The sequence below is a fragment of the Epinephelus fuscoguttatus genome, linkage group LG21 (genome assembly GCF_011397635.1).
Source record: "Epinephelus fuscoguttatus linkage group LG21, E.fuscoguttatus.final_Chr_v1".
Lineage (NCBI taxonomy): Eukaryota > Metazoa > Chordata > Actinopteri > Perciformes > Serranidae > Epinephelus > Epinephelus fuscoguttatus.
The window spans coordinates 27,931,289-27,947,240 of NC_064772.1; the positions used below are offsets into that span (position 1 = coordinate 27,931,289).

The 15,952-nt window shown below is 40.1% G+C and overlaps 2 protein-coding genes across 2 annotated transcripts; one reads left to right on the forward strand and one right to left on the reverse strand.

The window, feature by feature from the left end:
* The first annotated feature begins 1,223 nt into the window (after positions 1-1,223).
* On the forward strand, positions 1,224-12,646 carry psme1 (proteasome activator subunit 1). Its single transcript, XM_049565198.1, has 11 exons — positions 1,224-1,433; positions 1,731-1,763; positions 1,846-1,908; positions 3,169-3,270; positions 7,713-7,770; positions 9,556-9,653; positions 9,947-10,015; positions 10,146-10,213; positions 11,358-11,412; positions 11,702-11,788; positions 12,416-12,646. The coding sequence occupies exons 1-11, from the start codon at positions 1,401-1,403 to the stop codon at positions 12,494-12,496; spliced, it is 747 nt and encodes a 248-aa protein (XP_049421155.1). The 5' UTR covers positions 1,224-1,400; the 3' UTR covers positions 12,497-12,646.
* Positions 12,647-12,682: 36 nt separating this feature from the next.
* Positions 12,683-15,814, reverse strand: LOC125881827 (fat storage-inducing transmembrane protein 1). The gene is made up of 2 exons (XM_049565197.1): positions 15,331-15,814; positions 12,683-13,530 (listed from the first exon to the last, which is right to left on the reverse strand). Exons 1-2 carry the CDS (start codon positions 15,663-15,665, stop codon positions 12,867-12,869), a joined length of 999 nt encoding a protein of 332 aa, XP_049421154.1. The 5' UTR covers positions 15,666-15,814; the 3' UTR covers positions 12,683-12,866.
* Between the last annotated feature and the right edge of the window lie 138 nt (positions 15,815-15,952).

A 15,952-nucleotide genomic window follows, 5' to 3' on the forward strand; every position in this document is an offset into this window, starting at 1 on the left:
ACAAGTGTTTGTGCACAGTCCTGAAGAAGTGACATGTCAAAATGTATTGAGTGTCATGAAACAAGTTTTTGCGGTTTATACATTTTTTTTCTTTATTTTTTTCTTAAAGAATATGTTTATGAATTTTACAGATTTAATTTTTTTGTTAAGCAACACTATGCTGGAAAAGCCCATTTGGCAAGTGTCACATCAGTATGGTAAAAGAACAGAGTTGTGACACTTTCATTTAAGATTTGAATTCTTAGTTATTTTGAGAGGATCGCTTTAAGATTTACATGAATACTTACAGAAAAAATGATATTATAATAATATTGTGCTCCCACATATCTTTCATACATGTAGGTCATGCTAAATATGATTAACCATTTTATTTATTTATGTATTTATTAAATAGGGTTATGAAGTCCAAGAATTTCTTTAGTATTTTAGTAAATAAAATTGTTATTATTTTGGATATTATAGATAAGATAGAGAATTATTGTGTATAAGTATTCATTAAAAAAATAGTGTTGATTTCACTTTTTAATTCCTAAGGACTGGACTCCTCTTTACTACTGTACACAATATAAAATAAATAACAATCACCTAGAATTAGACAAACAACCTGCCATTTCACACACAAACCCATTTACTTTACTTTACTTTACTTTACTTTACTTTACTTCACTTAAGAAGGAACAGTGCAAATTAATAAATACACATGGTATAAAAATGCCAGAGTTAGTCAGAATGCTATTTTTCTTCTGTAGTCCCTTGGCCAAGATGCACATAATAAAAAGCTTCTTTGAACACATCAACAAGAAATGATTTTAACATGATTTTTTAGTCATCAAAAAGTCGTCAAAAGTGTGATTCAGTGCCGAAACCTGAGGCAAAGTTGATGCAATATAAAAGAACATACAATTTGTAAAAGCACCAGAGGCAGTAGTGACATATTTCCATATAGAACAACACTGCAGCACTAACAGGACACATTATTAGCAGCAGCAGCAGCAGCAGCAGAAAGGAGTTTGGTGCTTACATGTGTATTAATCATCCATTTTTAATTGATTACTAAAGGATCAGTGAGTGTTTCTATGAGTAGGTTTGTGCTTTGAGTCTGTCTGGTGTAGCATATTTCTCATCAGCAGCTCTTGTTATGGGAAATGAAATGCCAACGCTTCCTGAAAACTACAAATCACACAATGCATCATGATCACTCGGCACTGAACTGGGAAAGTACGGAAATCTCTCTACTTTCATTTTCGCTTTTTATGCTGAGTAACTGTGAGTACAGCTCCGTGTCGTGCGCGGTATTGAATTACATAAATATAAAGTGTATTTTTGTGTCTGGCTGCTTTTTTTAAAGCCTCAACGCTTTTATAAACTTAGTCAAACAAGTTTTCATCTGCAGAGTCGACATGGCTTTTCACGATCCTGCCTCAAAGAAACAGGTGAGCACGACTGTCTGCTAGCCTGATTTAAAAGTGCAATGTACCGACATTTTAAACCCACTTTCCCACCAAACTCTTGACTGGTGGGTCAGTGACGCTGACAGGTGAGCAGCAGTTCAGGTAAATGTTTGCTCTGATAACCACAGAGATAGCAGGGGTCCGATTACGTGGGCAGGTAATTAGCTGCAAAACGGCCTGTGTAGATGTGTCCATAGCTGTTTCTGAAAGTATCCTTCATACAGCAACAGTGTCAAAACATAAAGGAAAACGATAATAACTATAATCTCTTCATTGCAGGTGGACGACTTCTGCGTAAAGCTCACCAAGGAGGTAATCATCCAGTAGTTATAAATCTCCCCCGGCGTTTTGTCACATTGATATGAACAGTGTTTCTTTTGTTTTTTAATAACAGGCAGAGCAGCTGGTTTCTGTATTTTTCCCTCAGAAGATTGAAGAGCTGCAGAAGCTGTTGCAGGTATCAATCTGTCACTGTATTATTAGCCACACCGGGGTCCCTGCAGGGGGTCTTGGGGTTTTTACAGCAAAATATGGGGACTTCCTGTAATTTTCTTTAACAAAAAAAGAAAAGAAAATTATGGAGACGTTTCTTGAGACAAAATTGCAGAGGTGGGACTAAGTCACTGTTTTGCAGGTAAGTCTCGGGTCTTTGTACTTAAGTCCCAAGTCTTAAACCTTGAGTTTCAAGTCCTAAACCAGTCAAAATGCACTTATCAACAAACATAATGCCATTTTAACAACATAGTAATAATATGTTGAACATACAAAATTCATTGATCGTCGAGTGGGGGAGCCCCTCCATGCAGAGCCTGCATGTTCTCCCCGTGTCATGGTGGGTTTTCTTCAGGTACTCCAGTGTCCTCCCACAGTCCAGAGACATGCAGGTTGGGTTTACTCAGGTGTTAGCCACCTTTACTATCAAAAGAGCCATTTTTGACCAAAAATATTTACTGCAAAACATACTTAAGCCTTATAATGAAGGTAATTATTGAGCCTGCACTAATAGTTAAACTGAACATTCATTAATATATTTTCCCAAAAGGTGGCTAGTGTGCAGGGCACTATTTATGATTATTTGGTACATAAACTTTGCAGAGGTGGCAGTGAAAGCAAACATGCACTTTAAATTCTTATTCCAAGACTTTAACTTTTTTGGATTTGGCATCCATAGCTAACCAGCAAGGGAGACGATAACCACTGCTAGCGAGGCTCAGCAAATTTAGTAGATTTTTTTCCATATCCTGCAGAATGTCTACCCAGTAACTTGAATTTTAGAACAGAGCTGGACTCAATGTGTGAAAGTTCCCACCGAGATTGTACATTTTAGACACAGAGGTGAAACTTGGGGGTTCATTTTATGTCTTTTCCTGGGTGCGAGGATTTTATATTATAACAATCTAATATGATAACACACCAATATCCTCCTATAACATACTTATTCATGTTTGGGCTTGGGGGAAGGTATCAAGTGTTTTCGAGTCCAAAGGCTCAAGTCCAAGTTAAGTCACAAGTCATGAATGTTAAAGTCCAACTCGAGTTGAAGGTTGTTTTTTATTTTGTCAAGTTGAGTCTAAAGTCATCAAATTTGTGACTCGAGTCTGACACATGTGACTCTAGTCCACACCTCTGCAAAACTGCATCAAATCATGGGCTGTTTGAGAGACTATGGGGTGTCAATTACTGAAAATATGTCAGATGCATTTCTGTTTTCTGTCAGACATCTTTCAGCCGCAGTGACCTGGAATTTCTGAGGGCTCCACTAGACATCCCAATACCAGACCCAGTAAAAGAGGAGGCCAAGCGCAAGAAGAAAGAGGAGGTATGTCCCACACTTAGTAGGTTTGAGGCTGCATTGTCTGAAGGAAGCATGCTGGTTGAAATGTTTTTAAGCTTCAGAGGGTTAAAGAAATATTTCACCCCCCAAATGTCCATGTATTATTGTCTCTGTTTAGGATAGTCACAGCAGAGGGCACAAATGACCTCTTGTACCCATTTCTATCTGGCTAATGGGACCTTAAGTCTCCTGCCACATGGCAACAACTGGAATGATGAGTGAAGAGGGTTGGTGGGGTCATTCTAGACCTGGGTTGCCTCTGTGGGTATGGACTGGTTGTACAGATTCTTAAAGGGCCAGTGTGTAATATTTGACATAGTTTATTGTCAATCTGAATCTGAATCTGAATATTCTACCCATTAATATGTTTATATAAGTGTATAATCGCTATAAAATAAAATTCGTTTGGTTTTCATAGCCTTATAATTATGCTTTTATATATATATATAGCAAGGGCCTTGCTTTAGAGAGGTTGCCATCTTGCGCCGCCATGTATGTACGGCAGACTGAACGGACAATCCAGCCAGCCAGAGAACGCATTTTGCGTTTATAAATAAACCAACGAAGACAGCGGAAGGAAGGAAGAAGGAGGAAGAAAGAGCAGAGAGTGTTAGTAGCTTGTGGATGGAGAGTAGTGAAAAGTTTTTTTAGTTATAAAGTTTGCGAATGGACCACACTTAACACGCAACAGGAGAGAATGAACCCGAACCGTCATCTGCGAGGAAAAGAAGACGCAACTTCACTCCTTGTGATGCACTCTCTGCGGCGCTTTTCCTCCTGATGATATATCTCCCCAACAATGGCAGCAGTAGCAACGAATCCCATTCTGTGCATTCAGCCTCTCTTCTCGCCCGCTCAGCATCAAACACATGGAGTTCCTCATCTGTATGCTCCGGCTCAAACAGGTATGGCTCTGGGTCTGTGTCCGCTACACAAGAAACTCTTCAAAATCGCGTTCAAAGTCGTCCATTGCAGCTACTATAGTCCGGCGATATCGCTAGGCTAAATAAACAGCTGAGCTCTGTTTACCGGCTACGCTGTCAGTCAGTGTGCGGGCTGGAGGTTGGTGGAGCAGAGAGGGGAGGGGGGTCAACGAGTACGTGTGTAAAGTTATGAAGTGTGTCTGTTACGCTAGAAGAGTCAGAGTTTGGGACGGAGTCTTTTACCCCCTGGAGTGTTACCAGAGTTTTTGGAGTGCTCAAATAAACAGGCCTTTTTCCCGAACGCTCCTCTGGTCTCCTGCGCGTGAGGGATTCATTACAATATCGTAACATGGCTTAGATTTCTAAATAAACATTCACTTCGTAGCAAGATAGACCTACTCCTGAAAAACTTGTGCGCAAGGCTTTTTGTCCCTACGAGGCCACCGTCATTTACCCAACGGGAGGGGTGAGCGAGTGAGCCCTGCAATCTAGAATTTGACCACTGATGTCACTGTTTTCAACCCATTTTACACACTGGCCCTTTAAGTGGCAGTTGTTTATTACAGTCACGCAGTAAGAGGATTCGGTTGTCAGCAGAGTTAACTCAGTCATTTTACCTTGCTGAATTCTTTATGAATTGAAGTAATAGGCGACCACATTGCACAACTGCTAACCTGCATCAAAAGATCAGTTTACAAACTCTCACAAAACTCAGTATAATCAGTAGCAGTATAATCCAAATCTCAGTTATCCAGCCATATGCTCAGTGCTTCCTTAACCAGAGGTTGGCAACCTTTTAAAAGAATGCTGTCCGAAGCCACAAAACATATTTGAGCCTTACAATGTCAGTACCACAGCCTGTTAAGTCTAAATTAGCCTGTAAACACTGCTAATAGATCTAAATGGGCATTCACTGATAAGTTTTACTTCAAGGTGGCTACTTTGCAGTGGCCTATTTATAGAAATTTGCTACTTTAACTTTGCAGCATTAGTGGTGAAAAAAAACCAAATCTGTCCACACACTAATGAATTCTCTGTTTTCCTCCGAGACTTTTCAATTTTTGGATTTTCAATTCATAGTTAGTTTAGCTAGGAAAACATAGACAAGCTGCTGCTGTTAAAGTTCAGCAAAATTTAGAGGAAAAGATGCCAGGCCATAGAATTTGGAAAAAAAGCAATAAGGGCAAATGGGCTCTAGTTAATACTGCGAGGTAGACTGAACGATCTGGCGGAGACTGGACTGTAAAGCCGGGGAATTTGTACTGCTGTGGCTGATTAGTGGATGGCTTTCAGGTAGGTTTTCAGGTTTCAGCAGGTAGATTGGCAGCAGGACTGATGAGAGCCACGTCCAGACACGCAGACACAGAGAGAGACAAACAAGGAACCTCAAGAAACAAAGGGGAGGGGGGAAACAGCTGAGACATGAGGAATTAAGAAAACGGCACAGACTGTGACATGTCATTTTTTGTCAAAGCCACAGGGAGCCATTGGGGAGGGGCTAAAGTGCTACATGTGGCTCTGGAGCCTCAGGTTGCCTACCCTAGCGTAATCAGACAGCCCTCTCTGATGGGGAACTAAACTAAAAGTGAAATATATCTGTGCTCTCTTGAAAGCCAGACTTCATTGACAAAAACAGTAATTTTTACCTCATGGGAGTTGCTGGTCTACCACTACATAGTCTCGCTCACCAGACCTTTCTCAAGAAAAGAAAGGTCTGGCTGGGCCGACTCTCACTTTAAGATTGGAGGAAAAAATGCCCTGGCTGCTTGTATTTCTTATAAGCAATCACAATCGTTCTGGGCGGTGCCACAGCAACGGTGCGCTTGCAAAAATATTGCTGGGGGGAAACAGGTTTTGGTCTAACACGCCCACAAAAATATTGCCTACAGGACGTGAACCATGGCAGAAAAATGGCTACATCCACACCGCAACACCGCAAAAGTTAGTAAAGGACGTGCTGAAAACAGTTGAAAACTGTTACACAACTGGAGGTGGTAGGGCGGGACTTCAGTGGGTGGCTTGTTCCACCCAATGAGAGGCTGATCTATGCAGCGAACTTCCACCCACTCAGACTAACCACTACATGGAGTTTGGTGTTATAAGGGTTAGTTTGCATTTAGCAAAGTCACACAGTAACAAAAACAATCTACCAATTGAGGCAGTGGTAGACCAGCAGCTCCCGTGTTTAGTGAGGTAAAATTACTGTCTTTGTCAGTGGAGTCTGGCTTTGAAGAGAGCTTTGAAGAGACAAGTTTCACTTTCAGTTTAGTGCCCCATCAGAGAGAGCTGCCTGTTTGGAAAGTACTGAGCGTATGACCGGGTAATTGAGACTTGGATAACGCTCCAGGAGTTGTGTGAGTTTGTAAACGGATGTTTTAATATAATTTTGCTGTTGTGAAACGTGGTTGCCTATGACTTAATTATCTCAGTTTTTGGATTCTTCATTCACCGTAGAGGCATGCGTGAGTTCTACTCACAAATTTAAGGTGACATGAGGTGAGTAGTTGATATGCAAACAGTCAAATGGGGACGGAAGTATTCCGTTCAAGACATTTTAAGACTTAAGACATTTCTTTTTTTGTGTACAATAATTGCCACAAAGTTCAATTTTGCCATTACCTGCAATTCGTTACGAAGTAATTCCTGAATTAAGGGTTTAAAAGGTTGAATGGAAAGTAAACACCAGTGGCATATTATATAAATGTATCAGGCTTCATAATAACGAGTCTTAGTTAAATATTTTATTTTCCTAACCACCGATTTTTTTTTTTCAGCAGCGCTGCATGAAGCTTCTCAACTGGAATTCTCAGTCAGGGGTTTATATTTAGCGTCTCACATTAGACACAACACTGAGTCCTTTGTTACCATGGCAACCAATCGCTGTGCAATTTTCCAAGGACTGCTTTACAAATTGGCAGTGAGTGGGTCCTTTATTTAGGATGATCTTTAAAGAATCTAAATTGACCTGAATGAATGTGTTTTCTTTGGTTTCAAATCATGTTCCGGTTATTTTTGATGAGGCGAGAACTCAAAGAATCCCCATTTAAGGGATAAAAGTATCCTGCTCATGCCGTATGCAGCGCAAACTGATCATTGACTTAAAGGTGAAAGCAGAGAAGTCACTGAAGGATAAGGATTTTTTCACCTTTTATTGTATCCTTATTTATACAGAGGTTACTTCTATTTTAGCAGTTGCTGCCATATTGCATCCGTGGATTTAGAGGAGGAAAAAGTGTAACGCTGCCAGTGTCAGTAGTTTTATGTGGGGAAAAATGGGTTGAAAGAGTGTTTGGGATCATAACTTGAGGCTGTTGGAGTGCATTCAGAAGCTGTATGCAAGGAGCAGGGACTGCTGGAACTGGGTTACGTTTCTTATACAAAGAAAAAATCCCAACATTTGACATCTTCATTTAGCTACAGAAAAAAGCATGTGGGAGAGCTGTCTGAGAGATTAATAGGCAGTGAAAACTCTTTGACCTGCTGCCTTCTGTTCTTATGTTGCAGAAGGAGGCGAAGAAGGGGAAGGAAGACAAGGACAGCGATAAAGAGGACGAAGATTCAGGTAGAGATGATGATGACAAGTGATAAATCAGTATACTGCAGTGGTTGTCAATGGTGACAACACAGTAACTATTAAACAAGGATAGCCCTTTTTTTTATGTTTCTGCGCCAGTGAAAGCTGTGGCTCACCTTGATATCTCAAGGATGCCTTAAAATAATTTCTTTTTTAATGGCACAGACGTCCGCTGGGACTCCACAATGAGCTTTACAATTTGATGGTCAGATTTCAAGGTCACCATGACCTCACAAAACATGTTTTTGGCCATTACTCAATAATTCATACACTAATTATGACAAAACTTGAAATAAAATGTCTAATAAAATAAAAGTATGAAGTGATGACATTTTATATCCAAAAGGTCAAAGGTTGACTTCTCTGTGACATCATAATTGTCTCCAAAAAACACTTCTGGGTATTACTTAATGTCATATCTCAGGGGGAGACATTTGGTCAGGTACTGAATTGGTGACATTAATCCTCATACTGTGCTGATTGTGTAGGTCAGGGGTCAACAACCTTTAATATCAAAAGAGCCATTTTGGTCTTTTTTTATCTGTCTGGAGCCACAGTATGCATTTGTTGCTTGCAATAAAGCTAACACAGTCTGTTAAGTCTAAATTAGCCATTACCAATAGAGCTAAATGAGCATTCATTAATATGTTTCACCACAAAGTTTTTACTCTCCAGTGGACTCTGGTACTTTTAATGTTGCAGCTTTGGTGGTGGGAGCCAAACAAATCTATCCAAGCACTGTTAAATTCTGGACTTTCCTCTGAGACTTTTTCTTTTTGGATTTGGATCTGTTGCTAGCCTCACTAAGGAAACTCACAACTTGTCCCACTGTTAAGGTTCAACAAATTTAGGAAGAAGGGCTAGGCTGTGATGTATGTCGCACATTTTAGTTGACAGAATGTTAAAACATTTTTTTATTGAGTGTATAGGCTACACATTTTTACAACTGGAAAATGTAAGAATCACTTTTGCCCTACAACAATGATAAGTGAAAATTAAAGTGTAAAAAATAGTTGTTATTCATTTACATATAATCTTTGGTCAAAGCCACTGGAGAGGGGCTACCACAGGCGGTTGCCTAACTCTGGTATAGATCTTCTGTGCTGGCGGATTGAAGATGTGGTGAAACATACACGTTTTAGGATAAATATCTTCTTTGTAGCAACATTTATATTTGAAGCATTGTCTACTGTCATGGCTACATATTATTATTAATATACAGTATAGACATGGGTGTAAATTGTAACTGCAACTTGACTTTGTATTCCTCTGTGATTGCAGTTTTCTGTGCATGAGCATATTTGTAATGAGGTTAAGGTGATGGGCTAAGGAAAATATGAATGGAGACTGGTGTATAAATATATTTATATGCCAGGATTGGGATTTGCAAAGTTTCATTTTGCAAATCTCATTGCATATTTTGGTGAAGTATGACAATTGTGATCCTAAAAACATGGAATAAATATTAAAAACATATTCACTTACAAACCTGTCTACCCACTCCCTAACCAATAATTTTGAAGTCCATCTATTGAGTCCAGCTATAACTATTCAAAAACAAAACCAGTCATGATTTACCGATTAATTCACCAGGATTAATAAGTGGTTAGCAGAGAGCAGGTGAAGCATCATTGTTCATTAAATTTTTATATGCCTTTTCTAAATTAAAAAGGAAATCCTGTGAGAGCCCAAGGGAAGGCCCATCTGATCCAGAATTTTCTGATATTGTGCCTATTGTGAAACAATGTTTGGGGATGTTTTTTTGTCCACCAGGGCCTCCTTGTGGTCCCATCTCCAGCAACGAACATGTGGAAAGTCTCCTACAGGTGGTAAAGCCTGAGATCCAGACACTGAAAGAGAAGCTCAACACGGTCAGTCAGTCTCCTACATAGTCTCTTAGCTTCATTTATACCAGGAAATCAGTGCAAATGTGGTTATTACCACATGCTTCTGAGTGCCTTTGAGTGCAAATGATTTTATGTAACAAAGACAGGAGCTTGTATGCCAACAGTTGTTACATAAATAATTATGACAAATGATCTTCTCTCTTGACTGTGTTTTAAATTGAGCTGTCTTGGAACTTTAATAAAAGGGAATAAGTGTGGACTCTATGACAAACTCCTATTTCACATTAGATATTAATAAATTCAGATTTCCCTGGCAGGTGTCAATGTGGGTGCAGCTCCAAATCCCTAAAATTGAAGATGGGAACAACTTTGGAGTGGCTGTACAGGTTGGTAACCCGTGATGATTTGGTGAAGCAGTGAAATGATTCTCTTGTTTGGACATTTACCTAATGTGTTGCTCATCTCTTATGTGAAATGCATCGAGTTAGGTTTAATATCTTCGCTCTTGTCCAACAGGAAAAAGTGTTTGAGCTGCTGACCAACACACGCACCAAGATCGAGGGCTTCCAAACGCAGATCGCAAAGTAAGAGCCCAAACCAATGCTTTTAACATGTAGATTTATTTTATTTAAGTGATAAACAAAAGATGCAGTCACACTAACAAGATGCATCATCTCTTTCATCAGTGCACCCACACAAGTATTACTTGTTTTGGCTGTTTATAGGCTCTGCTCAGTTTGCAGTTGGGCACATTCATGTTACCAATTTGCTGAGCTTATTAAACACCAGAAACAATTATCAGCATCATAAATGTGTTAGCTGGTCAGCTCAAATAGATGCAAATAAAATACAAGTGTCAGGGAGTTGTTAGCCACACACTGTTCTGAAAAGAGATATACGTAGACATAATAACTGAAACCATGTTTACTAACGGCTACAGGGCCTTTCAGACTTCTCAGTTTGAAATATTGACTATTATTCACATCTCCTTTCAGGAAAATCTGTGTAATGAGTTTATGCATCAGTGCACTCAGTGTGACATGTAAGAACCCTGTCATTTTAAAGCAAAACAAAGTCACTTTAAAAGAAACAATACAGCCTTTCCCCTTACTACTGAAAAAGTTGAATTCAGTACACTCAGGGGGTGTGGTAGCTTATGGTGGCTAATATTAGCTGATGTTAGTAAACTTACAGGAACACTTCACCCCCAGAGACTAGTTACTCACTCTGTGTTACACTGAAAACTTCTTGCATGCCTCTTGTAAACGTGGAATCCAGAAACAGAGGAAATGCTTAATGAATTGAAGTTATAGGGATCCACATTCAACAACAGCTACTCTCACAACTCGTGCAGTATAATCCAAGTCTCAGTTATCCAGTCGTATGCTCAGTACGTCCCAAACAGATCGATATAGCACAATATCACGATATTTCTGTGTGGTAATATTGTATCATCACACAGTGCAAAGTATTGATTTTTTTAATCATATTAATTATTTATATTTCAAATTAAACTTTAGGTAGCCTACTTGAATAATAAAATCAATTGCTTTTTTAGTCAACTGCATACATTTATGCTGCAAATAAAACGATTTTAATAAGATGAACACACATTTACAACAGAACTTTGGACAATCACTGATATATAAGATGATTAGGCTGTAATGTATGCTTTTGATGACTGCTAGAAATGAATGACAAATCACTTCTCTTTCTTCTGTTTGTTAGATATTTCAGCGAGAGAGGTGATGCTATAGCCAAAGCTGCCAAACAGTCCCACGTGGTCAGTATCTCATGTTGTGCAGCATAATCAGAGGGGCACATTGTAATACATGTATTGTGTGTTTCTGGGTATTCGTTATCACACAGAATAAATTAAGATAGAATAAATTAAGATAAAACATATGAATGTTCATTGTGTGCCACCTACACACTGCATGCTCTATTTGTATGTGTACAATAATGATTTATTATGACAATGTTCTGCTCTGTGCAAATTGGGTACACACTGGGTGTTCAGTGTCCTGTATGTTTTTGCATATAAACTGTGTGCTGTGTGTTTTCTGCTGCAGGGAGACTACAGACAGCTGGTTCATGAGCTGGACCAGGTCCAGTACATGGAGCTCCGCCTTGTGGTCCTGGAAATCCGTAACACATATGTAAGACACCTACGCCCTGTTGTTAACTGTTAGGTTGCACTTTAAAAAATTGTTCTGTGTTATATCATATATGTTTGTGTTGAAAAATCTGAAAATGGATCCAAAGCAAATTGCATAAAAACTGTCAGCACACGACTGATAAGGACATTTTGGCTGCATTACATTCTGGGAACACGTCATATGATAATTATAAATCAAATTAATATACCATCTGTTGCAAACATGCACTGTACTTTGAATACAACGACCTACACATCTATAAAATATTCCAGCCGTGTCCCAGCAGCAGGGACGGTGGCTAAATGGAATCCATTCCTTCTTAATAGGAGGGTAATTAAACTAATTGCTGTGCTTGTGTTAAATTGATTGGCGCTCCGTCTCCTATCCATTAATCACTGTTTGTCTCCTTCCTCTGGCTATTGTCCTCCTGTGTTTGATGCTGTTAATGAACAAGGCGGTACAGGTGATGATGAAAGGAGCTGTTTGACACGATTACAGCTCCGGATCTGAGCGTCCCTCTCTCTCTTTTATTACTGCCTCTAACCTTTGTGTCTCACATGCTGTCGATCTTCCTCGCATCTTTCTACATTTCCACTGATATCTCTCTCTGTATCTCTCTCCCCCCAGGCTGTGTTGTTTGACATCATTACTAAGAACTATGACAAGATTAAGAAGCCCAGAGGAGACGGCAAGGCTCTCATCTACTGAGACTCCAGCACACTCACCTTCCAAAGAGATACTACCAGTGTAGTATGACACTCTCATAACAATACACCTGTTCTGACACAAATGTCTTCTTTTTCATCCGGTGCATTCATTTTTGGAAAGATTACAAAATAAAGCAACATGATTCCGGTATTTCTCTCTGCTCTTTTTTTGTCCTAATTAAGAATTTAACTTTCATATTCATATGATGCCAGAGTTATGTAGTGTTGTCAGGTGTTTTTACAGGTGATATACTATACCTAGATTCTCTCCACAACCCTAAAGAGAAGTCATTTTCACTTTCCAAAACTTCAGCTTGAGCTTTCAGGGTCACAAGAACATGCCCAAAACATCATCGACTGAGGGTGTCACACTACTTGTCGATGTCTGTGGTGGTGAAAAGTCCATCTCTGGGCAAACCAGGACAGCCCCAGCTTGTTTTTAGTCTGTACCATCCCTGATAAAGTCCCCTCCATCCCAGGTAGCCCAGAGCTCCTCCTAACTGCTGGGAGGGGAACTTAGGGAAGTGTGCGAGCAAACACAGCAGCAGGAACATCCAAACAGCAAGCAGAGCCACACACAGGAGGAAGATGAACCTTAGAGGGGTGCCGGGCGACCTCTGCAGAGGCTTGGTTTGAGCCAGATAAAGACCAAAGACAGACATTTCCTCCACAAGCAGCAGGCAACACAAGCAGATGATGAGGACGTCCTGGGACACTTCGTAACCCCTCCACACCATGTGGGCTTTGAGGCAGGAGGCCTTGGTTTGGTCTTCATGTAGGAGGAGCAGGGGCTGCACCGAGGAGGCAGCATCTTGGATGTCCTGGGGAGGGGTCATAGGTTCATAACAGGTTCCTGTTGCATCATCCAGCAGGTTCAGGAGACGCTGACAGCCCCACCAGAGCAACCCCGCGACCCCTATCCTAGAGAGGTGGCGGAGGAGGAGAGACAGGGAGCGACAGGCTGAGATGGAGAGGAGGAGGATGAAGGAAGCTGTGAATATACAGGTCCAACCCCAAGTGGATCTAAGGAACTTCCTTCAAGAGAGCAGAGATCAGCGTTACTTGAAAAGACACTGTCGTCAGAACACAACACAATAATACTGTAAAAAAAAAAACAAAAAAAACCAACTAAAAATCAACGCTTATTGCTCCATCCAGTCAAAGCTAATAGAACTTCACAAGGTGGGCAGAGTTCATGCATTTCAACACATGCTGTATTATACACAGCACAGCACTGGATATGTTGTAGTTGAGGGTAAATACAAGTTCAGCACGTACATTCATCTTTTTGAATCCACTTAAATTTATTGTGTTGCCAAAGGCTGAATGATTGCTCTGCTAATGGCTTCACATCATGAGTTATATAAGATCAGAGCGCACTAAATAACCTCACAAAAAAGCCTCATGGGCATTCAGTTCATGTATAAACTTGTATTACCTTTATTAACCTGTCCTTTAAAGTGAGCACTTGGATAGGTACCAGCAGAGGTGGCACCAAGTTGATGTTTAACAAGTCTCAAGTCTTTGCACTCAAGTCCAATGTCGAGCCCCAAGTCAAGATTGACAAGCCCCAAGTCCTAAACTTTGAGTTTTGAGTCCCGAACAAGTCATAATGTGCTCTTCACCAAATATAATACTATTTTAACAACAGAGTAATATTATATTAAACTGGTTGTGTCTCTATCTGTAATTTTCGGTGCTTTTCATACTGTAATATGCACAACTTAAATTATTTTTGTACATGCACAAAAGTATCTTTAGTATCTTTTTTCCAACTGGTGCTCAGTAACGTAATGTTAGTTCTTCACATGGTTCTATCCTGCCCCTGCTTTGATGCTGTCGGACTGGTTCGAATCAAGTAAATCTGGGGAATCCAGTGATGACTTTAAGAAAATTGAGGTAAATTAATTGATTTGTGGCACAGTTTTTAAATAATCTTTGGGGGAAGATAGAGTATTTTCAAGTCAAAAGGCTCAAGTCAAAAGGAAGTTAGGAGTCACTGGTGTTAAAGTCCACGTCAAGTTGCAAGTCTTTTGAATGTGTCAGGTCGGGGCTAAAGACATCAAATTTGTAACTCGAGTCTGACTCAATTCCAAGTCATGTATCTAACGTCCACATCTCTGAGCACCAGTATACATACTATTAGTATTATATTATGTTAGCGCTGATCTGGAGTAAATCAAAAATCAGGCTTCTTCTTCTTCTTAGTAATCTGATTATGCTGTGTTTTTGCAACAATAGCTTTAGATATCATACAGTCTTTGAGTATCTGGACTTGTGGCCCTGTAACATGAATGGATCCATTCACTGATTGACTCTGCTGCCAATCTACAAATAGAGCACAGGTGTGTGATTTGCCCTTTAGGCAGACTGAGGATGGCTGTGTAGCTGAAATGTTTCTGTGCAGTTTTCTTTTGTTTTTTCACTATATGATAGCACCTGTTATCTTTTTTGTATATATTTGATGGACCATGAAACATGGAACTTTGACATCCATCAACCTCTGGAGTGGACATTCCATTTATCTGATGTGTGTGCGAGCTTTTCCTGGTTTCTTCTTGACGACCATGTTCAGCCATGACACACATCAGTGATTATGCTAACTATGTTTGATATTTAAGTGCAAATTAAATTTTTAACTTTTACATTTACCCATGCTTTAATGTGCCAGGTGAGTTTAATGACCTTTGGGCTTCTAATGACACCCGCTCAGGGCAGGTTTTAAAGGAGCATGCAGGGTCAAAGTTAAAGTCATGCAGACACTTCATTAATTTCCAGCAACAGCACCTAGTAATAATATGAGATTTCCATTTAAAAGCAGAGACACAACCATACCTGTACAGGTAGTGGTTGCTGTTAGCGAAGATGCTGTACTTCGACACCCAGAAACTCAGCACAGGACCAAACAGAACCAAAGCAGACAGCATCAGGTGGAAATGTCGTCTGACCAGGTCACTTCCTAAAATCCTGGCCAGTAAGTTTGTAACTAACACCAGAGCAGCATTCAGCAGCCTGAGGATGAATTTTCCCAGCAGAATCACCTCTGCAGCCATCTTGTGTAGCTTCTGCAAGTTGATCTCTGGTGTGGAGCCATTTGAGGAGTTTCCAGTCTTTAGATCCATGTTTATCTGCTCCGTTTGTCCTCTTGATGATACGTTTTGTAGTTTCATATTGAATTTAAAGAGTGTTTCCCTCTTCTTCTCTCTTTGTGTCCAATTAGAGTCCTGTGGTGGAGTCTGCCTCACTTTCTTTTGTCTTTGAAAGGCACACCCGTCCTGCTCTGGGAGCCCTTCCACTTTATCGCTGTCAGCGTGCAGGAGAGCACATGGTTTATAAAAATACAACCCATCTGTCCCCTTTACCCCCAGAAGCCCTCCCCCCTCTACAACACAGACTCAGAGTGTGGGCTTGGTAATGGCTGCTGCTGTAACTGACCCCATTATTCTAAAAACAATGA